The sequence below is a fragment of the Bos indicus genome, chromosome 10, assembly GCF_029378745.1.
Source record: "Bos indicus isolate NIAB-ARS_2022 breed Sahiwal x Tharparkar chromosome 10, NIAB-ARS_B.indTharparkar_mat_pri_1.0, whole genome shotgun sequence".
Taxonomy (NCBI): domain Eukaryota; kingdom Metazoa; phylum Chordata; class Mammalia; order Artiodactyla; family Bovidae; genus Bos; species Bos indicus.
This window is the reverse complement of record NC_091769.1, coordinates 1590044-1617220: the sequence shown is the minus strand read 5'-3', so window position 1 is coordinate 1617220 and position 27177 is coordinate 1590044. Positions and strand designations below refer to the sequence as shown.

General features: G+C 42.9%; 1 protein-coding gene across 2 annotated transcripts in view; it reads right to left on the bottom strand.

Moving 5' to 3' along the window:
• Positions 1-24111, bottom strand: part of EPB41L4A (erythrocyte membrane protein band 4.1 like 4A) — a 292774-nt gene extending 268663 nt beyond the window's left edge. The window contains exon 1 of one of the 2 annotated variants that reach the window (XM_019968015.2): positions 23904-24111. In XM_019968015.2, coding sequence (XP_019823574.2) covers positions 23904-24002 — 99 coding nt within the window. In that variant the 5' untranslated portion in view covers positions 24003-24111. The remainder of the gene's footprint in view (positions 1-23903) is intronic. The other variant, XM_070796629.1, reaches the window with a different exon arrangement.
• Positions 24112-27177: the final 3066 nt, after the last annotated feature.

The window sequence follows — 27177 nt, the reverse complement described above, 5'->3', positions numbered from 1 at the left end:
TCATCCTTCACTCAGTTAAGAACTAAAAGTTCCTGTGTAAGGAAACTATTTCTCAATCAAGGTTGTCTCATTAATTTTGAAAACTTTTTTTTTAAAAAAACTACCCTTACATGCACTGACACAACCAGAAATATGGGTTCATGTAATAGCAAGCATACTTGTGGTCTGTATATGATTTGTTCTCAGCCCCAAAGTTTTAATTTCTGAGGAAGTGCAAAATCTATTAGTAATTTGTATAAAAATTACAGATATTTCTAACTATTTGAGTTCTTACTAGCTCTTACTCCTTTTTCTTCCTGCAAGAGGAATCTAACATCCTAACACAAGAAAATGGCAATCAAATTGACCAAAGTGGTTTCAATGAATCTTCCATGAAGAGACTGGCCAACAAATGAGAGCCAAACTCCGATAAAAGCATGCAGCAAGACTCAAAACATGCCAGTCTATGTCATTTTGTTCATCATTTTCAGTTGAACATACTTAGAAAGCTAGCGACTTGGCATGTCTAATAAGCCATGGATTCTACTCAGAGCAGCAGAGTTTGTTAAATGTAGGGGGAAATGGTACATTTTGTTGTCACTTTGCTACCACAACCTCGGGCAGAAACCACAAAATTGTCTAACTGTTTGAGGACAAAGGTGGACACATATACTAATGGTAAAGCCAAAACAGAGGGAGGCATGTGCTGAAACCACAGCAGCCTGTCAGGAACTTGGCTTTGCTCAACTCAGCACTGACTTAAGCAAGTGGAAAAGCACAAGGAGGACCCAGTGATCCGTAACCAAGCTGACACATAAAATCACCCTTCCCTTGGGGGAAAAACCCTCTATGTCATTTTCAACTTTCCAATTATACTAAATGAGAAGCATTTTAGAGCAAGAATCAATTCACAATGAAATTCTTCAAAATAATGGTTTTTTTAAGTATAGCAATGTACATCCTGATGAATATGATACCTGTTTTCAGTAGCCACGATTCTCATATTAAAGAAAATGTTGTTTCAGAACATACTGATCATCTTTCAAAAACATTTAAAAATAAGAAAAATGATTTTTCTAGAGAGCAATAAGTCATACACTTACTCTTTTTTAATTTACTTTAATGAAGTATAGCTGATTTACAATGTTGTGTTAGTTTCTGCTGTACATCAAAGTGATTCAGTTATACATATATATTCTTTTTCATATTCTTTTATTTATGGTTTATTAAGAATATTCAATATAGCTCCCTGTGCTATACATAGGACCGTTTAGTTTATCAATTCTATATATAATAGCTTGCATATGCTAACCCCAAACTCCCAATATATCCTTCCCAATACCCCCTCTCCCTTGGCAACAAGTCTGTCCTTTACATACATTTATTCTTAAACACAACTACCCAAATATTAAAATGGTAAACACTAGGTCATTTATCTTTCTTTCTCTGGCACAAGCACACTTGTGTGTGCACACAAGCATACACCCACATATGGTTCAGCATTTTCAAACGGGGAAATCTCAAGAATTTTTAACCTGAAAACACAAAAAAAGCCCAAGGTTTTTCACTACCATTCAAAGGAAATTTGTGACATAAAGCGATTGATCTGCTGTCAGCCTGGGGTCTGGTTTCCTTTATAGCTGTTGTTTGGGGGGTCACTAAAATGCCAGCGTCAATACTGACGTTTCCATGACACTGTCACGGCTCACTCTCCCTGGGTGCATGCGATGGCATAAGGCATTCTAAGGGAAAGTTCTTCAGAGTTTGCCAGACAAAGATTCTAGAAAATAATGATTTGTGGAAGTTCTCATGATCCTCAAAAGAAGGCTATTCAGATTCTTACAAAGACTAAATCATAACAAACTGTCTTCATCACAGAAATCAACAAAATTGCAAGTCCTCATTTTTGACTCATAATTTAATCCAACAAGGAATTTTAATGAGTAAATTCTTCCAGGCTTCCATATCTAAGCTTCATTTTTGAAACACATCTTCATCACGTGAACTAAGCTCTAAATTGAACTTAGTTAGTTCTTTCTGCTTGGACAAGTAATCTGACTACTGGGTTACCGGAAAAGCAAAGAGATTTATTTTCAGCTATGACCTTCAAAATGTGAAAAGCTGTACATGAAGGTCAACATAAAAAAAAAAGAGACAAAGAGAGGAAGAGGAGGAGGAAGGAAGCTGGCAGTTGTTTTCAAAGTAATCTCTGTCCAACCCAATAAATCAGTTTTCTAGACAGCAAATGCAAAATAATAAAAAAGCATTTAAAGGAAAACTGTAATTTGTCTCATGGTTTCAAACTTTCTAAGGACATTCTAAATCATCATTTAATTTTTCTTTTAATCAATATAAGGCTTAGTACTATACTGTACTATACTTAGTATAAGTACTATAGTGTACTATATACTATGTAAGTACTATACTGACATAATTATAATAGTTAATATTTATTTGTTATTTCTCATGTTATCATGTGCCAGACACTATTCTCAGTTCTTACATGTTTTATTTCATTCAAACACCAGAGCAAATATGAAGTAGACAGTATTATCACCCTCATTTCACTGGTGATGAGACTGAGGCCAAAGGTCATTAGTTAATAAATGCCAGAACCACAATACAATAATAATCAACACTCCAGAGCACCTTAAAACTTTGCAAGATTTTTTTCAGCCATTATCTTCCTTTGAGCCTCACAAGGAACTCCAGGAAAACCTCTACTTCTGCTTCATTAACTATGCCAAAGCCTTTGACTATGTGGATCACAACAAACTGGAAAATTCTTCAAGAGATGGGAATACCAGACCACCTTACCTGCCTCCTGAGAAACTTGTATGCAAGTCGACAAACAACAGAACTGGACATGGAACAATGGACTGGCTCCAAATTGGGAAAGGAGTATGTCAAGGCTGTATATTGTTACCCTGTTTATTTAACTTACATGCAGGGTACATCATGTGAAATGCCAGGCTGGATGAATCACAAGCTGGAATCAAGACTGCTGGGAGAAATATCAATAATCTCAGATATGCAAATGACACCATCCTTATGGCAGAAAGCAAAGAAGAACTAAAGAGCCTCTTAATGAAGGTCAAAGAGGAGAGGGGAAAAGCTAGCTTAGAGCTCAACACTCAAAAAACTAAGATCATGGCACCTGGTCCCATCACTTCATGGCAAATAGGTGGGGAAAGAGTGGAAACAGTGGCAGATTTTATTTTCTTGGGCTCCAAAACCACTGTAGACAGTGACTACAGCCACGAAATTAAAAGATGCTTGCTCCTTGGGAAAAAAGCTACGATGAACCTAGACAGTGTATTAAAAAGCAGAGACAGTGACATCACTTTGCCAACAAAGGTCCATATGGTCAAAGCTATGATTTTTCCAGTAGTCATGTATGAATGTGAGAGTTGGACTATAAAGAAGGCTGAGTGACAAAGAATTGATGCTTTTGAACTGTGGTGTTGAAGAAGACTCTTGAGAGTCCTTGGATGGCAAGGAGATCAAACCAGTCAATTCTAAAGGAAATCAGTCCTGAATATTCATTGGAAGGACTGATGCTGAAGCTGAAGCTCCAATACTTTGGCCACCTGATGCAAAGAGCCCAACTCACTAGAAAAGACCCAATGCTGGGGAAGAGTGAGGGCAAGAGGAGAAGGGGCAACAGAGGAGATGGTGGAATGGCATCACTGACGCAATGGACATGAGTTTGAGCAAACTCAAGGAGAGAGTGAAAGACAGGGAAGCCTGGTGTGCTGCAGTCCATAGCGTCGCAAAGAGTCGGCCACAACTGAGCAACTGAACAACAACAACTGAGCCTCACAATACTTTGATATTGATGGAATAACATAACCAGCGATTTAATTTCACAAATGGAAAGAAAAAACTAACACTCCACAATATTGACTTCTGCAAGATAGGAAATGAAGGAGCTGGCAGAAAAATGCAGATTTTCTGAGTCTATATTCTCTCACTATGTCAGGTTTCTAACTATGCTGTCTTTCTCACTGTAGACAATACAGGTATCTTCAAAGCAAAACTCTAGATTTTCTCAAATCAAAATTCTAGCTACAGATGGTTAATAATGTATCTGCCTGTCTGCTTGCCTGCTAAGTCACTTTAGTCGTGTCCGACTCTTTGCGACACCATGGACTGTAGCCTCCCCATGCTCCTCAGTCCGTGGAATTCCCAGGCAAGAATACTGGAGTGGGCTGCCATGCCCTCCTCCATGGGATCTTCCCGACCCAGAGATGGAACCCACGTCTCTTATGTCCTCTGCATTGGCAGGTGGGTTCTTTACCACTAGCACCATCTAATTCACCTTTTTAGTCCCCATTTCAGGTACAGTGCCTGGCACAGAGCAGACCATGAGTCTATGTATTCCCTAGACACGCTTCGTATTCCTCCACCAAAGTCATTTCTTTATGTTTATGCTATCCTGCAGTCCTAGACTGCCTTCAGAGCCACGGTTCATCCTTACAAATCATCACTTTGAGGAGGCCAGAGTCTATAGGAATTCAGAACCCAAAAAGATACAAAAACTGAGAACTTTATCTAAAGTTTGATGCCAAAACTCACTTGGTAACTATGGCAGTCCATCTTCCAGATGTGTCCTAGTGATCTCTGCCTCCCAGTATTCACACTCTTATACAGTCCCCTCTAACTCCAAGATTGGCTAGTATGACCAACAAAATACCACATAAACACAATAACAGATGTTATATACAACTAGGGCTTCCATCTTGGTTTTTCTGTCTAAGATTACTTGCTTTGGAGCAAGCCAGCTACCATGTTGTGGGGACACTCAGGCTCACGTGGTGAGGAACCACAGCCTACCAACAAGCCCGTGAGCAGGCTTAGAAGTAGTCCCACCATCTGCTTCCCTTTGACTGATGCCTCAGACACAGGTTGAGTGCAGCCTCAGAAAAACCTGAACCAGAATCATCCACTGAAGCTGCTCCTGGATTCTGGACCCAGAGAATCTGTACAGGATAGTGTTCGTTCTTCCAAGCTGCTAAGTTTTGGATGTAATTTGGCACACAGCAATAGATACACGACCCAGATAATCACGATGGTATGATCACTTACCTAGAGCCAGACATCCTGGAATGTGAAGTCAAGTGGGCCTTAGAAAGCATCACTACGAACCAAGCTAGTGGAGGTGATGGAATTCCAGTTGAGCTCTTTCAAATCCTAAAAGATGATGCTGTGAAAGTGCTGCACTCAATATGCCAGCACATTTGGAAAACTCAGCAGTGGCCACAGGACTGGAAAAGGTCAGTTTTCATTCCAATCCCAAAGAAAGGCAAAGCCAAAGAATGCTCAAACTACCGCACAATTGCACTCATCTCACACGCTAGTAAAGTAATGCTCAAAATTCTCCAAGCCAGGCTTCAGCAATATGTGAACCGTGAACTTCCAGTTGTTCAAGCTGGTTTTAGAAAAGGCAGAGGAACCAGAGATCAAATTGCCAACATCCGCTGGATCATGGAAAAAGCAAAAGAGTTCCAGAAAAGCATCTATTTCTGCTTTATTGACTATGCCAAAGCCTTTGACTGTGTGGATCACAATAAACTGTGGAAAATTCTGAAAGAGATGGGAATACCAGACCACCTGATCTGCCTCTTGAGAAACCTATATGCAGGTCAGGAAACAACAGTTAGAACTTGACATGGAACAACAGACTGGTTCCAAATAGGAAAAGGAGTACGTCAAGGCTGTATATTGTCACCCTGCTTATTTAACTTCTATGCAGAATACATCATGAGTAACGCTGGACTGGAAGAAACACAAGCTGGAATCAAGATTGCCAGGAGAAATATCAATAACCTCAGATATGCAGATGACACCACCCTTATGGCAGAAAGTGAAGAGGAACTCCAAAGCCTCTTGATGAAAGTGAAAGTGGAGACTGAAAAAGTTGGCTTAAAGCTCAACATTCAGAAAACAAAGATCATGGCATCCAGTCCCATCACTTCATGGGAAATAGATGGGGAAACAGTGGAAACAGTGTCAGACTTTATTTTTTGGGGCTCCAAAATCACTGCAGATGGTGACTGCAGCCGTGAAATTAAAAGACACTTACTCCTTGGAGGGAAAGTTATGACCAACCTAGATAGCATATTGAAAAGCAGAGACATTACTTTGCCAACAAAGGTTCGTCTAGTCAAGGCTATGGTTTTTCCAGTGGTCATGTATGGATGTCAGAGTTGGACTGTGAAGAAGGCTGAGTGCCGAAGAATTGATGCTTTTGAACTGTGATGTTGGAGAAGACTCTTGAGAGTCCCTTGGACTGCAAGGACATCCAACCAGTCCATTCTGAAGGAGATCAGCCCTGGGATTTCTTTGGAAGGAGTGATGCTAAAGCTGAAACTCCAGTACTTTGGCCACCTCATGCGAAGAGTTGACTCATTGGAAAAGACTCTGATGCTGGGAGGGATTGGGGGCAGGAGGAGAAGGGGACGACAGAGGATGAGATGGCTGGATGGCATCACTGACTCGATGGACATGAGTCTGAGTGAACTCCGGGAGGTGGTGATGGACAGGGAGGCCTGGCATGCTGCGATTCATGGGGTCGCAAAGAGTCGGACATGACTGAGCGACTGAACTGAACTGAATAGATACACACCTGGGGCTTTCCAGGTGGTGCCAGTGGTAAGAATCCACCTGCCAGTGCTGGAGATTCAGGAGACACGGGTTTGATCCCTGGGTCAGGAAGATTCCCTGAAGAAGGAAATGGCAGTATTCTTGCCTAGAAAAGTCAATGGACAGAGAAACCTGGCAGGCTGCAGTCCATGGTGTTGCAAAGAGTCAGTCAAGATGAAAGATAAATAGATAATAGTTAACTAATACAGAGTCAAAATCTGGAAGAAGGCAACTTGAAGTCTCTATTTACCCCCACTTATTGTGAATATTCAAATGATGAGTTGTGCAAATATTACTGTGCTTGTTTTAAGAGGTATCACCCTAAACCTGGCCAGGGATATTGCATAATGGATCATTTATATACCATACTACCTTGCTAGAATCTGAAAGATTTTGAACCTTCAAACACATCTAGCCCCACCTGAAGGTGAATCTATATTCACTTCTTCTAAAATACCTTTCCTGATTAACCGATCCACCTCAGTATGTAAGAAACATCATTTCTTATAAGGATGTCTGTACCTCTTAAAATCTCCACTATATAACCCAGTACTTATTTATGAATTGTATTGAATGTTGTCTTTATAAGTAAATATTTGTCTTTCCACCTAAAACTTAAATTTCTTTTAACTCTTTAAACTTCTCTTAACTATAAAGCAAACTCTATTACTCATATTAAACCTAAACTGTCATGTCTCATGACATTACCATTTTTAACTGAGAGGGTTAGTAAAATATTAAGACAGAAAACTTGCTTCTGTCTCTTTCATCCCCTCCTCCAGTTTGCCACCTAGGACCGCACTTGTCAGCATGGGGACTTTTCTGAATCATATTGGGGTACAACAATTTTAAAAACTCGGGTTTTTAAACATGATTTACTCGTTCTGTATAATGTTCAGTTTGTAACTTTTTAAAGTGTGGATACATAGAGGGATAAATAGGAAATATAAGAATTGATTATTCGGGGGGCTTTTTTACTTACATTTAAAAATTCAACAGTATGGATGTAAAATTATGTAAATTTCATTCAAATGCTTATGAATCAAATCATTATTGAACAAAAGACTTGTGGCTGTGTAATTACTATTTTATGCATTTGATAGAATTAAATGTACCCATACTTTTGTTTGAAGGAAAAAAAGGCTAGAGTCTTCCCTCGATTTCATCATCCCTACCAGAAATCCTAAGTGCTACTGGGTACACAAGCTCTGAATAAATTCTTATAAAAGTGAGTTCACAAATCCATACTTAAAATTACAGACACACAGCACTGGTCCAGACCACCATACACCCTCACACTCAAAACCTATTTATCTTCAAATAACTACCCCAGAACATTATGTAAAAACACTGTCTGAAAGAAAAAGAAGCCGGTTCCCTGAGGAATTCTGGAAAATTTGCACAACCTCAGAGTGCCCTTGTAAACAGCAGCAGATGCATGAAATAATCGTTATCGGGGGGAAGATCTATTAGCCTCCTGATGACTGGCCCATCTGAAACCTTTCAACGAAAGAGCAATTTTACCTTTTTGCTTTCCTCTCTTGCACCCTCCCTCAGGCAATAAGAAGGGTCACTAATCAGTTTTTAATTTTCTTTCCTGGAGAGATACCAGAATAGAGCTGTAAGAATTCAAGGTAAAGACTTTACAAAACAGAAACCAAGGAAAAACTCTGAGTGATACGAGCTCTAAAACAATGACCATAACTATACATTATTCTAAGCCTTTTAAATAAACAAGCATCTTTCAGAAAGTTAAAACAAATAAAATGCAATGCAGTTAGTATCATTCTGAAAAGAAATTCCACATAAGCAAACTCCCAAATTGGGAGGGGAAAAAAAAAAAGATTATTTGAGACAAAAGAGTCTCTCCCTCATATAATCTACCCAGAAAGAGTTGCACAAATCCAAATGCCGAGACTGCAGAAGGCACTCAAGGCAGATGCGGGCCTAGAAGGACCTGATTTAAGGAGGAGAGGGAGGAAACAGGAAGGGTTGGCAGCATGAGAGGAGGCGAGATTGGCAGCAAACCTAAAGGATTTTCAATCAGTTCTGACCTCTTCCCCCATAATCAGCTCCCAGCTGTTCCTTGCAGACTGCAAAGAAACTGAGGGCGCGTGAGCACTGAGAAATCAGCAGACGGGAAACCAAAGACAGGGCTCCAGGACCACGGACTGGGCTCTGGCAAATCACTGCCCCTCACTGGGTCCCTGTCCCCTCAGCTGTCCAATGGGAGGGCTGCATTAGATGACTTGAAATGCCTGTGCCTAGTCTGCCTTCCTAGGGTAAGTGAAAGTCAGTCTGTTGTAATGCATGCCATCTCTCCCACATCCTCCCCTGCTTGTCTGCTGCACTTGGGGGCAGGCATCGCAGGGCTGCATTATCTGAGGACATACGACCACAGTCAGGTTTGGGGCAGAGAACCAGATGTGAACTACCGGGCAAAAGAATGAGTGACTGGCAGAAAAAGCAATAACACGTAGCAACCAGTTTGTGTGAAAGATTTTGTCACCCACAGCTGTGGCATTATCTAGATTCTAGACACTTGAGATTTTCTTCACAGAGGAAACTGCCTGTAGCCTGCATATCTACTGGGATTTGTGAAGTGTTTGAATCAGTTCAGTTCAGTCGCTCAGTTGTGTCTGACTCTTTGTGACTCCATGGACTGCAGCACGCAAGGCCTCCCTGTCCATCACCAACTACCGGAGATTACTCAAACTCATGTCCATTGAGTCAGTGATGCCACCCAACCATCTCATCCTCTGTCGTCCCCTTCTCCTCTCTCCTTCAATCTTTCCCAGCATCAGGGTCTTTTCCAATGAGTCAGTTCTTCACATCAGGTGGCCAAAGTATTGGAGTTTCAGCTTCAGCATCAGTCCTTCCAATTTACATTCAGGACTGATTCCATTAGGATGGACTGGTTGGATATCCTTGCAGTCCAAGGGACTCTCAAGAGTCTTCTCCAACACCACAGTTCAAAAGCATCAATTATTCAGCACTGGGCTTTCTTCACAGTCCAACTCTCACATCTATACATGGCTACTGGAAAAACCATAGCTTTGACTAGATGGACCTTTGTTGGCAAAGTAATGTCTCTGCTATTTAATATGCTGTCTAGGTTAGTCATAGCTTTCCTTCCAAGGAGTAAGCATCTTTTAATTTTATGGCTGCAGTCACCATCTGCAGTGATTTTGGAGCCCCCAAAAATAAAGTCTCTCACTGTTTCCACTGTCTCCCCATCTATTTGTCACGAAGTGATGGGACCAGATGCCATGATCTTCGTTTTCTGAGTGTTGAGTTTTAAGCCAACTTTTTCACTCTCCTCTTTCACTTTCATCAAGAGGCTCTTTAGTTCTTCTTTGCTTTCTGCCATAAGGATGGTGTCTCTCCCTGCAATCCTGATTCCACCTTGTGCTTCATCCAGCCCAGCTTTTCTCATGATGTACTCTGCATACAAGTTAAATAAGCAGGATTCCTAGTGTGATTTCGGGTTAAAACCTAGAGAGCAACTGTGGCTTCATGGAACTGGACTAACATCCCCTATGGTGTGATATTACGCCAGTTTCAGTACCACTAAGATGTGCTACCACTTCCTCAGCCATAGGGGATGTTAGTCCAGTTCCATGAAGCCACAGTTGCTCTCCAGGTTTTAACCTGCAATCACACTAGGAATCCTGGAAGTTCAAGGCTGAAAGAAAGCCATGAGGATGGGAGAGGGTATGGGTGTTCAGAAATGATGATCTTCCAGCCATCTACATCACTTTCCCAGGGGGAGAGCACTGCACGTTCCACTGCTCAGGACCAATATCTAGCAATTTCTCAGTGTGTTGCAAGGTAATAGATGAAATCCACATACCTAGTTAAATGACCTTAACTTTCCTAACACACTACACCCTTAACTACCAAGACTGACAAAGTTATTCATAAAACATATGCTAATACTCTTCTCCAGCCCTCCATCAAGTAATTTACAGAAAGAGTCTGGAAGAACCAAAGGCAAATCCTTCACACAACATGAACAGCAACATTCAAAGCTTATGCAGAAAAGATTTTGGAAATCTAAATAGTCAACAACCAAGGTTTCAAGTTACAAAAGCAACAACAGCATGACTAAAACAATCCTCCTATCAATCCTTCTTCAAATATGACAAATATTTACTGAGCACCACCACGTGCCTGCCATTCTTCTAAGCTCCTGTGGATTTAAGAGTGGATAAAATATACAATATTTTACTGCCACCAGGAAGTTTACAGGAAATTTTGCTCAAAATATTAAATGTCAAATTTGTTTTAACTGGGAGTGCTTTCTCTGCTGAATTATACACATCTATCCTACCAAGGAATTAGTAAAAATAAATAAGAGGTATAGATAGGTATGTCAAGGGAATAGAATTGGGAGTCCAGAAATTAACCTTTAATTTATTGTCAATTGATTTTTGATAACTAAAAAAATTACTTTTTTCAACAAATGAGCTAGGACAACTGGATATCCACATGCAAAAGAATGAAGAAAAGATCATAGCCCTAAGTGTAAGAGTTGAAGCCATAAAACTCCTAGAAAAAAAAAACCAGAAGTAAATCTTCATAACATTTGAGTAAGTAATGGTCACTCAAATATGACCCCCAAAACACAGGAAACAAAAGGAAAGATAATAGGACTCATCAAAATTTAAAACTTTTGTATATGAAAGAACATTGTCAAGAAAAAATTTTTAGATCCCACAGAATAGGAGAAAACATTTCCAAATCAAGTATCTGACAGAAAAAAAAACAAACTTGCCATGGGGTCAAGAAGAGCTGGACACGACTGGACAACTGAGCAACAACGTACTAAACACACACAGCAAACACTTAACATAAAAAGAAAAATAACTCAGCATTTTTAATTGACAAACTAAAGATACTTCTCCAAAGAAGATATACAAATGGCCAACAAACATATGAAAAGATGCTCACATCACTAATTTTCAGGAAAATGCAAATCAAAATGACAATGAGACACCATTTCACATCCAAAAGGTTAGTAATAATCAAAAAGATTAAAGCAAGTGTTGGTGAGAACATGGGGCAAATTGGACCCTGTAGACATTGCTGGGCTTCCCTGTGGCTCAGATGGTAAAGATCTGCCTGCGATACAGGAGATCTGGTTCGATCTCTGGCTCAGGAAGATCCCCAGGAAAAGGGAAGGAAACCCAAGGATTCTCGCCTGGAGAATCCCATGGACAGAAAAGCCTGGTGAGCTACAGTCCAGAGGGTCACAGAGTCACACACGACTGAGCAACTACCACTTTCACTTTCAGACGCTGCTGGTGGGAATGTAAAATGGTGCAGCTACTGCGGAAAACAGTTTGCAAGTTCCTCAAACTATTAATCGCTGCTGCTGCTGCTGCTGCTGCTAAGTCGCTTCAGTCGTGTCCAACTCTGTGCGATCCAGCAATTTCACTCTTAGGCATATATGCAAGAGAAACTAAAACATTATGTTCACATAAAGACTTGTACATGAATCTTCATAGCAAAATTATTTGTAATAGCCAAAATCCATCACTGATGAATGGACAAATATGGCATATCTATGCAATGGACTATTATTCAGCAATAATACGGCATGAAATACTGATACATACATTATAAGTGAATGCAAGGTGAAGAAAGCCAGGCACAAAAGACCACATATTATATGAATCCATTTATAAGGAATGTCCAGAATATGCAAATCTACAGAGACAGAAAGATGAGTGGTTGCCTAGCTGGAGCTGGTAGGAGGGCCGGGAGGAAAGGAGATGTGACTGCTAATAAGAGTTCTTTCGGAGTGATGAAATGTTCTAAAATTCATTTTGATGAAGGTTGCACAACTCTGTAAATACATGAAAAACCACTGAATTACACACCTTAAATGGGTAAATTATAAGGTATGTGATATACATCTCCATAAAACTGTTTTTAAAAATTAAATAAGAAATTAGAAGTCAAGCAGGGACACGTGTACCCAGGGAACCTAGAAAGTATCAAGGTGAAAAGATGTCATTCCTTCTCAGATTCATTGCTTCTATCAATCTGGAAGTACCTTTCCTTATTCAGATTAATTCAGCCAGTCCACAATCATTCATTGATTCCTCAGGAACTCAGCTTGACCTGGGGATCCCATAAAAGAGATATAGTCCCCTCCCTCAAGGCTTTCTATGTCTATCACAACAGCTCCCACTCATTCAGCATGGGGCTAAGGGTTATGCACAGTACTCAGGATAAGGTGGAGAATTTGATCCTCATTTTTTAGAACTGGAAGCTGACTCTGAGGGTAGTGACTTGGCCGTGGTTACAGTACTAACACATGGAAGCGAGACCTGAAGCAAGAGTTATCTATGACCAAGACTCACGCCCTCATCATCTTCTGATATTGCTCCCAGGGTGAGGTGGGCAGGAACGTACAGAAACTCCTGCAATGAAATGCAGGCTTAATTCAGATTAGGAGAGAGCCTTCAGAGAAAGTGGCACCTGAGCAGAACCCTGCTTGATGAGAACGGGGACTTCACTCAAGAGGAGGTGGGATGAGGCTTTCCAAGCAGAAAAAGACCAGGATGAAAGGGAAGGTAGAGAATTCAGACTAGAAAGTAGCTTGGCTTGGCCAGAATCCACAACAAGGATATGGCAGGTGGTGGGAGTAAGGTCAGATAGACGTGGGGTCCCATCATGAAGGGCCGGGGTGCAGCCCTCATGCTCAGGAATATAAACTAAGCCAAAGAGATTGAGAAGCTACAGCAGCTGTCCAGCTGAGAACTGACAGCAATCTAGACCAGGGCAGAAGGCATCAGAGGAGGGGAGAAGAGTCGAACCTGGAACATACTGAAGTGGTAGAATTCCAATGTCTGGAAGGATGTGGAAATTTAAGGAGAGCCCAGGTGCCAGAATCCTGACAATCCTGACCACCTTCCCTCCTGCCTGAACCCCTTCCCCTTTCCCTTAGGAAAGAATTCCACCCCTACCCAGCCCCAAGCAGGGCCTGTCACCCTGAAGGTGACCCCATCACCACTGTGGTTCAAGAATGGCCACAAGACTCTTTGCTAAAAGACACAAGGGCAAGTCTGCTGGTGAACTTTGGGAGAAGGAGTCTTCCCTCCTACAACAGAGCCTGCCTCCACTCCCATCTCACATAGTGGCACGTACAAGTATCATCTCTAGAACCATTTACCCATCTGCTACCACCTGCATATGACCCTGATTCCCAGTATGACAGGGCACAGAAGAGATGAAGAGAAACTGGGAACCTGATCTGAGCAAACAAATCTCATGTTAAAAGAATCTGCAATGAAATCTCTGTAACCAAGAATCAAAGCATCTTAACTGATCAAGACCAAGTGCAGTCTCATTCACCAAACTAGGCAGCGCCAGAAGACAGAGTCTGGAGGGAAAGGAAGGGCTGAGACATCTACTGTGACCTCCAGCAGGCAGTCAGAAACTCAAGCCAGATAAGAGGCAGGAAATCTCACTAGGGGTACAAATGCAAAGTTTCAGCATCCCAGTGGTAGCTGAGGCAATGTGAGTAAAAATACAGAGATCTGAAAAATCACTGGTATCTATGGATATTGAACCACTGTTTCCCTACTTCTAACAACCAACCCATCCATGCCTCTCAGAGATCTAGCACCACTTTGGGCTGGATTGCGGGGTAAGATATCCTAAAGTGGAATTTGGGGCGGGAGAGGCAAATCATAGATCATACATAATGACAGCTATCATTTTAGGGGGCTTCCCAGGTGATGCTAGTGGTAAAGAACTCACCTGCCAACACGAGCACCTTTTAGGCTATGTGCCTAAAATTCTTTTCTCAAATTTGTGGTCATTCCATGAGGCAGTTTTCCCACCCTACAGCTCACAGATGAGGAAAGAAGAGTCCTGTGGTCCATCACAAGATCAGTTGTTTCAGGATTTAAACACAGGGCAGGGTAGGGGAAGCGGGGAGACCAAAAATGACCACACAGCACCCCAGTTAGTAGGATGGTTCCCGTACAAAGTGGGAGCAGTGAGAATGGTGGATAAAAACCAATTTTGACAAGTGACAAGGCAGGAGAGGCTCCAAGATTGCTTCTCAAACACAGCTCTAAACGAAGGGCAAGGTGGCACCCGAGTGTTTAAAAACTCAAACAGGGGGACTTCTCTGGTGGTCCAGTGGCTAAGACTGCACTCGCAAGGCAGGGGCCCAGGTTCCATCCTCAGTCAGCGAACTAGATCCCACATGCAGCAACTAAAGATCCTGAGTGCCACAACGAAGACCCAGCACAGCCACATGTTACATTTTTTGGGGGGCGCGGGGTGGGGGGGGGATTTTCTTTAAATAAAAAAAAAAAAAACTCACAGTCTCCATGGGCTAGCTCAGGAGCTTGACCCCCAACTCACATCACTGTTCGTACGCAAAGATGTATTCTAAACAAGGTTTTTTTTTTATAAGATTTTTTTTTAATTTTATTTAACTTTACAATATTGTATTAGTTTTGCCATATATCAAAATGAATCCGCCACAGGTATACATGTGTTCTCCATCCTGAACCCTCCTCCCTCCGCCCTCCCCATACCATCCCTCTGGGTCGTCCCAGTGCACCAGCCCCAAGCATCCAGTATCGTGCATCGAACCTGGACTGGCAACTCGTTTCATATATGATATTATACATATTTCAATGCCATTCTCCCAAATCATCCCACCCTCTCCCTCTCCCACAGAGTCCAAAAGACAAGGTACTCTTTCAGCAACCTCCGGGAGCTGAAATGAGCCTCGTTTGGCTCATTCCTCCTCTGACATCTGACCTTTCAGTCACTGTTCATAGGGTCTAGCGCTCAGCACCTTTCAGGTCTCCTGGCCTGCATTCATCTCCACTTGGCACATCAGTATCCTTGAAAACAAATTTCTCACCCATTTGGAAACCACTGCCAGGCCCCCTCTTGACTTCAGTGAATTACTTGCAAGAGCCATCTCAGCCTCTGGGGACTCAGCAAGAGTGTTCAGTTACAGAGAAATGGATTAACAATAGGCGGCACTAAGGAAAAGTGACCATCTCACTTTAAAAAAGAAAAAAAATAAAACAGGAAATACATGGTTCAGAGGGCAAGGAATGCAATCCACATTTCTGAGAACGGTACAGACTCTCCAAACTGTGGTTATAGGCTCTGAGTCACAAACTAAACTGGCTGGTCGCTGACCTTAACACACCTAGTCTAGATCCAAACGAGTGATAACAGGGGCCTGGTTACATTTAATATACGAGACTTAGAAACAAATCTTGTGACACAGGAGCAAATGGCAGTTACTCTTACCACCCAAAGCAGGCTGCAGGAGCATTAAGGACGAGCTTTACGTGTGGCTAAAATATCAGAGACAAAGCTCGGCCAAAGAAGGTGGAGTGCGTGCATGCTTAGTTGCTCAGTTGTGTCCTACTCTTCGCGACCCTAGGGACTGTAGTCCGCCAGGCTCCTCTGTCCACGGGATTTTCCAGGCAAGAATACTGAAGTGGGTTGCCATTCCCTTCTCTAAGGGATTTTTGCAACCCAGGGATTGAACCCTGGTCTCCTGCATTGCAGGCAGATACTTTACCACCTGAGCCACCAGGGAAGCTGAAGGGTTATGGCAAATCTGACATCTGACTGGTCCTGTTTATAACAGGCCTGCAGAAAAATCCATGGTGCATCAGAATGAAAAACATCATTTGTCATAAAAAACCAGTATTTAACTTTGACGCTGTCTTCTCCATTATGCCTCAGAGAAGTGTCAGATGAGGTTTATGCAGCTTTAGCAGTAAAATTGGCAGTACAGCAAGATTAAAAATTATACCAATGGTCCCCAATTGTGTAAATCCACACTATGAAACCAACTGACACTGTTCTCCAATGGTTTAAAGAATCAGAGACAAGGGAAGAAAAGCAACTAAAGTGTGAGGTTCTGTTATCCCATCTTGAAACAGGCCCTTCTTCCAAAAGACTCTTAAGCTGTAAGGGGAAAGTTACACTGCTAAAAAAGAGAGAGGAAAGATTCAGTAGTTAGTTCTGTAACACAAAAATGGTGTAACTCATGTTTTCTGAAATAGCTGCTCCTCAGCTAGATCTTCAGTGTCCTGCACGTGCTCAGTTCACTGCACCATCTCATTTTCTACCCACTATCAATGTAAAAATTAGAGTACCTTGGCAACAGGATTTTTCACAGAAGATTCACTTTATTCTAGGATCTTTTCAAGTAAAAATAAAATGGCAAAGGAATCTCATTATCCACAAGATTTTCAACATGGCCTGTTCGGCCTATTCCAGTAGTAATACTCCATTCATTCTCCGATTCAAATTACAGCGAATACGCATCTATTACACGTGTACAGCTCTAGCTGCTGGGGATCACAGGTAAGGGCTCTCAGGCTTCGGTGGGAGAGAGAGGCATCTAGAAATGATGCTTGCAGTGCGATAAGTGCTATACCAGGATGTGTGCAAGGCACAGACAAGCACTTAGCTTTGCCAGGGCAAACTGCCTTAAAGGCTTTCTAACAGATGGGATGCTCAGTTTAAGTCTTAAAGGATGAGTTCAGATGAGTGTGTGGCTAAGGAAAGGCAAAAGGGTACCACTCAGCAGCAATCCCAAGCATAAGGCGCAAGAAAGTCAGGTATGTTTGGAAGACTGAGCAGTTCTACCCACAGAGTAAGTCATTTGGGTACACAGAACTGCTGAAGGTCTAGGTCAGGTAGAATGTTAACTCAAACAATGATGGTTGGACTTTATATGCAAACAGAAAGGAAGCACTCAAAGGAAAAGAGGACAAGGAAAGGAGGAGGAAGAATCTAGACCAACAATTTCTGAGTGTTTATCACATGCAAGGCACCATGAATTCATGAAGTGGGTATTATTTTGTTTGCATTTTACAGATGGGGAAATTGAGATTCAGAGAAGAAAAGTAACTTTCTGAAGGCCTCACATCTAATAAGTAATCAGTGGAATCAATAATGTAAATCTAGTGGTCTGATGCTACAGCCCATGCTTTTCATCAATCCAGTATACTGCCCGCTAGTCTAAGAATATTAAGCAAGTTACAGATACAGATTTCCTATTGTTTTCACTAACCTATGAGGCATATAACTCTCTTTCAAAAGAGAAAAAAGAAGGCATCTGAAAGTTAGTCTGCATACAGTGTAGAAGGTTGGGTACCAAATACAGAAGAAAAAGGGAAGCTGCTACCCTCCATGACAGTGGTTTTCACCTGAGGGTGATTTCACCTATCAGACATTTGGCAACATCTGGGGGTATTTTTCCTTCTTACAACTTAGGCAAGCGGTGTGACTGGCATCTCCTGGGTAGAGGCTACAATTACACCTAATTATCCTACAATGGAGCAGACAGCATCCCACAACAAAGAACCATCTGGCCCCACGAAGATACAACCTGACATGAACCACTGAACAAAAGATGAGTTTCCCAACTCATTTTATAATAAAAATAAACAACCACTGTCCATATATCTAATGGAAAGTCGAGTCTGAACTTCTGACCCTGCAACTTAGATTTAATTTTATCACCATCTGCTATGGTCTAAATGTTTGGGTCCTCCTGAAATTCATATGTTGGAAACTTAAGCCCCAAAGTGACGGTCTTTAGGAGGTGTGGCCTTTGGGATTAGTACCTTTAAAAAAAAAAGGCCAACTGAGCTCCCTAGCCCCTTCTGCCACATGAAGACATAACAAGTTTTCAACCTGGAAGAGGGCCCTCACTCAACCATGCTGGAAGCCCTGATCTCAGACCTCCAGCCTCTAGAACTATGAGAAATACATTTCTCTTGTTTATAAGCCACCCAGTCTGTAGTGTTTTGTTATAGCAGCCTGAATAGATTAAGATACCACCCATGCTCAAAAACAACAAAAGCTGTGTATCAGTTTAAATTTAGTTCAAAGTTCAGTTCAGTCGCTCAGTCGTGTCCGACCCTTGGTGACCCCATGGACTGCAACACACCAGGCCTCCCTGTCCATCACCAACTCCTGGAGTTTATTCAAACTCATGTCCATTGAGTCAGTGATGCCATCCAACCATCTCATTCTCCGTCATCCCCTTCTCCTCCTGCCCTCAATCTTTCCCAGCATCAGGGTCTTTTCAAAGGCGTCAGCTCTTCGCATCAGGTGGCCAAAGTATTGGAGTTTCAGCTTCAACATCAGTCCTTCCAATGAACATTGAGGATTGATCTCCTTTAGAATGGACTGGTTGGATCTTCTTGCAGTCCAAGGGACTCTCAAGAGTCTTCTCCAACACCACGGTTCAAAAGCATCAATTCTTCCACGCTCAGCTTTCTCTATAGTCCAACTCGAACATCCATACTGACTACTGGAAATTAACTTAAAGTCAGTTTAAGCTTAATATTATAGAATTCAAGGACAATTAACAGGGCAGCAAAAAGTGTGATCCAGTATCAACCAAGAAAAGTGTAAGCCCCTAGAAAAGGATAGCTAGTCATTATCTGCTAAAGGTAACAAACAATGCTTTCCCCATTAAATTGCTTTTAAATCACTTTAAAACCATGGATAATAAATGGCATTTTTAATCTTTTTTTTTTTCATGGAAAAAGTCTTGTAAAATTGAGGGGGCAGTTAAGTCTAAAGATCTAAAAGTGTAACATGGTATCTACAGGGGATAAGGCTATAGTATATAACTGAAATTTGCTGAAAGAGTAGATCTCAAGTGTTTTCAATAAGAAAGAAAGGTGTAAGAGGTGCATGTGTTAACAATGGTGAGATGTGGGAAGCCTTTCACAATATATACAGGTATTATATCATCAAGTTGTACTCCTTAAACATGTTACAATTTCATTTGTCAATTATACCTCAATAAAGCTGGAAAAAATACTTTCAATCTTTTTTTTTTAAATTTTTGAGGGAGAATTTATGTAGTAGTTCATCTTAAACAGTTACGGCACAGATACCACGTTTGAGGTTTAGAAACCTAGACGCAGTGTGAAAGAGGTGTACTACCCCAGTCACCTGTAACTTACTAACCAGTCAAGACCCATAGTCAATCTTATATTACCCCAGAAATGCTTATAACCCAGAAATGCTTATACCCCAGAAATGCTGGGGTACAATTACTTGCTTAAACCTATGTTTAGAAGGTCCCTGACTGTGTACCTTATGTCGTTGCTATTAAAAGATATAGCTATATGTAAATATAATACGATTTGCAAAAAACTACTGCTTTTCCCTTTTTCTCAGTCTTCTTAGATGTTTTATTTACCAATCTAAATAGAGTATAAGAAACAATTGTTAGTAAGACAGATGCATATAATTCAAGTCCCCAAGTTCTGCTTTTCTAACTTATTAGGAAGTTTCTGATCAAAGTATCAAAACTGATTCATAATATTCCCTCAGGAACCTCAGGATGATTCAGAAAGTAACTTCATTTAAAAGTTAATGGATGGGTTTAACTGTGTGAATTGGATGGTATATCTCAGTAAAGCATGTTTTTTTAAGTTAAAGGAAATTCCATCTTACTGTCACATTGGTTTCATTAATTTAGTCAAATACACTGAGGGAAAAACAAGCACCTCAGTATTTATTACATTACTACTCAGAGGACTAAAATCTTGCTGAAATGAAAATACTGATCTAGTTCACATTTGCAGCAGCAATTTTGTGAACTAAATCATAAAACATCATGATTTTTTTTTCCCTAAAAATCTTTTGCTAATCAAATGACAAGTAATAAAAGTAGTCTGAGTCACATTCAAGTTTTGCTTTCCAAGAGAACAAAAAGAAAGATTTCTACCTCCCCCAGCACAGAAAATTACAAAGGACAAAACGAAAGTTTTCCTGAACAAACACTGCTCAAAAAACTAAGAGACCAACCACAGCAGAAATTCCTACTAAAATAAACAACAGAGATAGCAGCAGAGAACAAACAGCTAAAAGCTATTGTGTGGCTAGACACACAACCAACAGCATTCAGTTTATATAAACTTGGGTTTTTAAATCTTGGATAGGGCTCAAACTCCAATCTGCACGCAAAAGACTTTCTGTTTGACAAGGTAAGGTTACCTCTAAAGTAAGTTAAGAACGCAAACAGCTATTTCTTATTAGTATGAATATGACACCGGGTTTTATTTTTCTAATTATTTTTGAAACAGAAAACTATTTTCCATTTAAATGCTACACATCTTAACAAGGGGCTTCCCTGGTGGCTCAGACAGTAAAGCGTCTGCCTGCAATGCAGGAGACTCGGGTTCAAACCCCGGGTCGGGAAGATCCCCTGAAGAAGGAAATGGCACCCCACTCCAGGACTCTTGCCTGGAAAATCCCATGGGTGGAGGAGCCTGGTAGGCTACAGTCCATGGGGTTGCAGAGTCAGGCAGGACTGAGCAACTTCACTTTCACTTGAATCTGAAGATATAAGACGTTTAACTATTGTCTTCAGGCTGAAATGCTTCCCATGGGAACAAATATGTAGATTTTTTTGCCTAAAGTCAAGGAAAAACTTTGATCGGAGTTGCAGGAAAAAATCACTTATAACTAACTTTTCAATGAGTAACTTGGTGTTTAAACAAATCCACAGTGTTTTTCAAAATAGTACAGAGGGGGGAAAAATGTTTTACAAAGCTTATTTCTATGCCTTCTACTTAAATTTACTACAACTAATCTTTTTAATTTATAAAGCATTATTATAATGGTAATGCAAGCAAATTATTAAATGTTTAGGAATTAGTAAAATTCCTCCCATTAAGGGTTAAAATATGTAGTTTTAACACAAGATTAGATGTCTTCATCTAAGATAGAATGTGAAAAAGGGTCATCTCAAAATAAATATTAGAAAATACTTTTGAAAAAAATTCTATTTCAATTTCAGGGGAAAATGTCATATGCTTAGCTAACTTTAGTTAGCGATAATCAAAATTATCAAGAGTACTATTCTGGAAGGAAAACACTATAATAGTAGTTATTGGGTATTGACTTCGTAGTAAATTGTTTACTATTTCATTTACAAACTAAAGTAGGAGTTAAAGAAAATGCCAAGTATGTATAAAACAATAATATACACAAACATAATATTCATTCAGTGTTTGAATATCATGTAAGATGCTGTTCATACATTATATCATTTGTAAGCACATATGTGTGTGTTTAATTTAGTACATACCATTAGCAGATTGGAGAACGAAATGGCAAACCACGCCAGTATTCTTGCCTGGAGAATCCCACAGACAGAGGAGCCTGGTAGGCTACAGTCCACGGGGTTGCAAAGACTCAGATACGACTGAGTTGCTGAGCACGCGGGCACAAGCAGATAGGTGCTTAACACATGCATTTTATGGTAGCATAGTAGCTACAGATAATGTGGTTAACTTCAGCAGACATCTGTGTTACACATATGGCCATCAAAATAACTGTGGCATGCTTCGTGACATTGAAAGAGGGCATGGCTGCTGCAAAATGATTACTTTCAACAAAGGCATGCCTAAATTATTGTTTAGTTAAATGGCATATATCCAAAATAACAGCATTATAAAGTTGTGAATGCCTTTGAATCACTCACCTATTTGTAAAACCAGATAAGCACCATCAGGTTATAAAAAATAATTATGGATCAGGATTTTTGATTCATGTTTCTTTGACAATATTATTCCATTTGATCCCAAGTCTGGCTGCTCTCTTGACAGAATAATGTAGAAGCTCCACAGCTGACAGGAATAGGGCTTTCATGATAAAATAGGAAGCTCACATACCAGATGACTTTGGACTTCAGAAAGATTGCTTTGTTGTTTTAGTATCAGATCATGAGTTATCTTTCTCTAATTGTTTCAAAGCCAAAGAGAATCTATATGTTATCAAAAATGTATGATGTTTTGGGGAGTGCTGCCTATTTTATTTGAACAGTACACCAAAGAATGTTACATCATCTTGTAAGTTCTTTCCCTGATTTCATGTTGGGGGGGGGGGGGGCGGGGCGGGAAATGGGAGTTGGAACATAAAGAGCTAAAAGTATACAATGAACACTTGCCCAGAGAGTCTTTTATTGACGTTAAAAGGAAACACTGAGAATCTGATTGACTTTTATTTATTACAATTACAGGGCAAACAATATTCAAAACAATTTCCCAAAGGGTTAACTTTATTTTGTGGCTTTAACTGATCATTTTTACCTCCTTTCTCTAACCAAAAAAAAAAAAAAAGACAGCTGTAAAATCAGAATTCTGTACACCAAGAATGATTCAAAGCTGAAACTTCTGACAGAGAACAGTTACTCTAGTGTGTATTAAGCTATGTTAAAAACTAACTCACACAAGGAAACGCCCAGAGTCTACGCCACTAGGATTAAATTCTGAGATGACAAGACAAGGACAACACAATCGGCAGCCTTCACTTTATTTTTCAGACGGCCTGCTGTATGAGAGAGAGGCGGGGGAAGGGCGATCTCCCCTCCTCAGACTCAGCAGCGGAGGTATCTGAAATGCCGAAGTGATTTTAAACTGAAGGAGAAAGAGAAAACAACAAAACACTCGGGACTGCGATCATCTCTAGGTAGCTACCTTACTGCGAGACAAAAACCAGCGCGCAGGCGCTTCCTTCAGGTTGTCAACCGTAAACACGAGCCCATCAAAATTAAGGAAGTGGATGTCTGCAAGCTCCCATAGCCTTTTTGTTTGGGTTCTTCAGGTTAATAGAGGTAATTGCATTTTAATGACCTACTAAGAGACACAAAGTTACTACCTCGTTTGGAGAGATGTTTACTTAAACATGGGGCTAAAACCAGGTTGCTTTCGGAAAAGGAAATTATTTTCCGGCCAAACGTAACATTACCCAACCACAAACACAGGCGACACAATCACAACCACCTAATACATGCGTTTCAACGAATGAGCTGTTTTCCTTTCCCAGTAATCCTATCAAGGAAAAAACAGTCGTTCAACAAAGCCGAGGATCGCCTGTATACTCAGTTCTGCGCCTCTCTGAGAGCTCTGGGGGCCTTAGCTGCTTTGGGAGGAGAACGAGGTAGGGACGAGTTTTGGGTCTGTTTCAGGACGGTGGGTTGCAGCTGAGAGCTGGTGCATGGACGATCCTGCCAGACGTCAAACTTACTCTCTTTTATGAAGGACTCAAAGTTAACTCGGCCTGACACGTCCACCCCGCACCTGAGCGCGGGGGTTAGCTGCCGCGCCTTCCCACCGTGCGGAGACGCCCCGCCGCCCGCCCCGCCCGGGTGACAGCGCTGGGACAAAGCCGCGGACCCCCTAGCTCTCCCGGCTGCGCAGCCCCTCCCCCGGCACACGCCCCCGACCCGTGCCTACCTTGATGCCCTGTTGCTGGGTGGTGAGAGTTAACTTGGATTCATTCAGAAGCAAAACTTCGCAATAGAATTCTTCCGGAACCGCGCAGAAACAGCCCATGTCGGCTGTGGCGGGCCTCAGCCAGCGGAGAAAGCTGCGAGCCAGCCGCTGAGCCACCCCCTGCCCTCAAACGCGAGGCATGAACGGACTGTCGGCGCCGCGGCGAGGCCGAAAGCACCAGTCACCGGCGGGGTCCGGAGCGGCGCGGACGGAAGGTAAGGAGGGCGGGGAAGCCCGGGAAAGCGTCAGCGCCCGGGAGCGGCCGGGGAAGCGCCGGCGGAACTGGGCGCGGAGGGCGGCGGCGAGTCCCCGCGCATCCTGCGGCTCCGGCTCCTCCGAAGGCGGGGGCGCCGCGGCCCCTCCCGCAGCCCTGTGGACGAGAAAAGTCGCCTGTCAAAGGGGTCAAGGGGCAAGAAAAGAAAGGGACGAGAGCTCCGGGCCCACCTCAGACTTGGAAGCCCCTAGAAGCCCTCCGGCCCCCTCCACCTACGCCCGCCGGAGCGCAGAAGCAACGCACCGGCCTCCCCTCCGCCTCCGGGGTCCCCAGAGGGCGCGCGTTTCCAGCTCCGACCCCACCCCGCAGCCCCCGGTTCGGTTCGCCGACCCGGGAGCACTCGGCTGTTCCTTTGTGTCAGGGGTGCCCCCACCACGTCCCGGCCCACCGCAGGGGCAGTGGCGAGGATCGTCCCTCAGTCCACTACCACCGCCGCCTCCCCAGCCCACCCGCACCGAGAAGCCGGAAAAGGGTCCGAAAGGGTTTCGGGCTCCTTACCGCGACCGGCGAGTGGAGGTCAGCTCGTCGGGGGGCGCAGCTCCCGTCTGGGGATCCCCGAGTTCATCACGGGTCTATGCGTGGCCAACTTGAAGCTCTCCCTCCGAGAGCCCCCTGCCCGGGCGGCGGAGTGCTGCTCCTCCAGGAAATTCAGAGAAGCCGGCGGTCGGGAGGCTGGTGGGCGGAGGAGCCGGCGGCCCGGCTAGGAACGCGGCCAGCGGGCGAGCGGGGTGTGCCCCGGGGCGCGCCAGGCCGCGGCGGCTCCCGGGAAAGTTATCTCGGCGGTGCGAGGGGTGGCGCCCCGGGCAGGAGCCGCCCAGGTGCAGCTGGGCCGGGCCTGGGTGTCTGCGAAAGGCCCGGGAGCCAAGCCGGGACCCAGTGGCCGCGAAGGGGGCGCCCCTTCTGGGGCGGGGTCTCTGCTGGGGATGGAGGGCGGAGCAGAGATGGTCAAATGGCGAGGTGCTGGAAGGTCCTCACGGGAACCGCGCGGCGCTGGAGCGGTCCGCCTCGCGGCCCCGGGCCCGAGCTCTCTTCGCTGTATCGGTTTCCCGGGGAGATCTGAGGCGTGCTCTAGGAAGGGGCAGGGCGCGGCTCCGCGCGGACCCCGGCGCTCGACGCTCCCAGTCCCACGCCCTCCGCGCCTCTGGCTCTGTCCAGGACTGGCAGGCACAACAGCTCCGAGGCTGCAGTGCCCCCTGGTGGGCACTCCTGTCCGTGCACAAGCAACCAAGGCTGGGCTGCGGGTGAAACGGGGCTCCCGCTGGCCTTCTGAGCAGGTGCAATCTGCGCTCTCCAGATGGGAACCAGAAGTGAGTTAATACAAGTGGAAGTTAGAGGAAACACTAGGGAGAGCTCCGGGCATGGTTGCGGCAGGCCTGCCAGAAAGTTTCTCTACTTTATACTGAGTATTAGAAAGAGTGAGAGTTTGCGCGTCAGACAGTTTTGAGCTTTCTCCTCTACCACTTTTAAGGTACGGAGCCCAAGTGTGAACAATTTACTTAAAGCCTAGGACGTTACTAGTTTGAAGAAAAAAAACAAAAACCTGGCATCCGCAGCACAGTAAAATGGAAATACACAATGCAACTTTGGAAGGAATTTCCTCCCATAGTGATTTGCTACAAAGAACCTTCTGTAGAAAGCCTCTCTGTAAACATGAATTAGCACAACCCCCAAAGAGCAATAAATCCACTATATGTGGTGTGAACTTAACCTAAAGCTAAGAATCAAACCCTGTTTTTTCTTTCAAGCTCACTGTCCAATTGAAGCAGGTTTGAGTTTCTAACCAAATTGTGTGTCCAGCTTTGGACTGCACTGACAAAGTTTTGCCTCCCATGAGCTGACATCTTATTATTCTAGATTTTAGTGTATTTTCTTGTGGAAGCTTTTCTGTCATATAATATTCCTCACTCAAATTACCAAATATGATTGAAAGATTGATTCTTTGCGACAATATCCAGTAGAGCACCTAAGCTTGAAAAAGCTGGCTTAAAACTCAACATTCAGAAAACTAAGATCATGGCATCTGGTCTCATCACTTCATGGCAAATAGATAGGGAAACAATGGAAACAATGACAGACTTTATTTTCTTGGGTTCCAAAATCACTGTAGATGGTGACTGTAGCCATGAAATTAAAAGATGCTTGCTCCTTGGAAGGAAAGCTATGACCAACCTAGACAGCATATTAAAAAGCAGAGGCATTACTCTGCCGACAAAGGCCTGTCTATGGTTTTGACAAAGTCAAAGCTATGGTTTTTCCAGTACTCATGTATGGATGTGAAAGTTGGACTGTAAAGAAAGCTGAGTGCTGAAGAATTGATGCCACCTGCCCCTTCCTGGACCACACCTCCAGTTCTCCCTGGGGAAACCGATAAAGCGAGCAGAGGCCCAGAACCACAAGACTATCCACTCATGTGCCCTGCAGTTCCTATGGACCTTCCCACACCTGGCCATTCTGAACTGTGGTATTTGAGAAGACTCTTGAGAGTCCCTTGGACTGCAAGGAAATCCAACCAGTCCATCCTAAAGGAAATCAGTCCTGAATATTCATTGGAAGGACTGATGTTGAAGCTGAAATTCCAATACTTTGGCCACCTGATGCGAAGAGCTAACTCATTGGAAAAGACCCTGATGCTAGGAAAGATTGAAGGTAGAAGGATAAGGTGACAACAGAGGATAAGAAGGTTGTATGGCATCACTGATTGGATGGACATGGGTTTGAGCGAGCTCTGGGAGTTGGTGATGGTGAGGGAGGCTTGGCGTGCTGCAGCCATGGGGTCACAAAGAGTCGGACACGACGGAACAACTGAACTAAACTGAACTGAAACTTGAAAAAACAAAAGATAAATCCCAAATGTAATTATCTGTTTGCTGGGTTTGAGTTTACTGCCATCGGTTTTATGTTCTTTGGTATTGTGGTTTTGTTTGCTTTACCTCCAGTGGTAATGGAAAAGCTAGCTTTTTG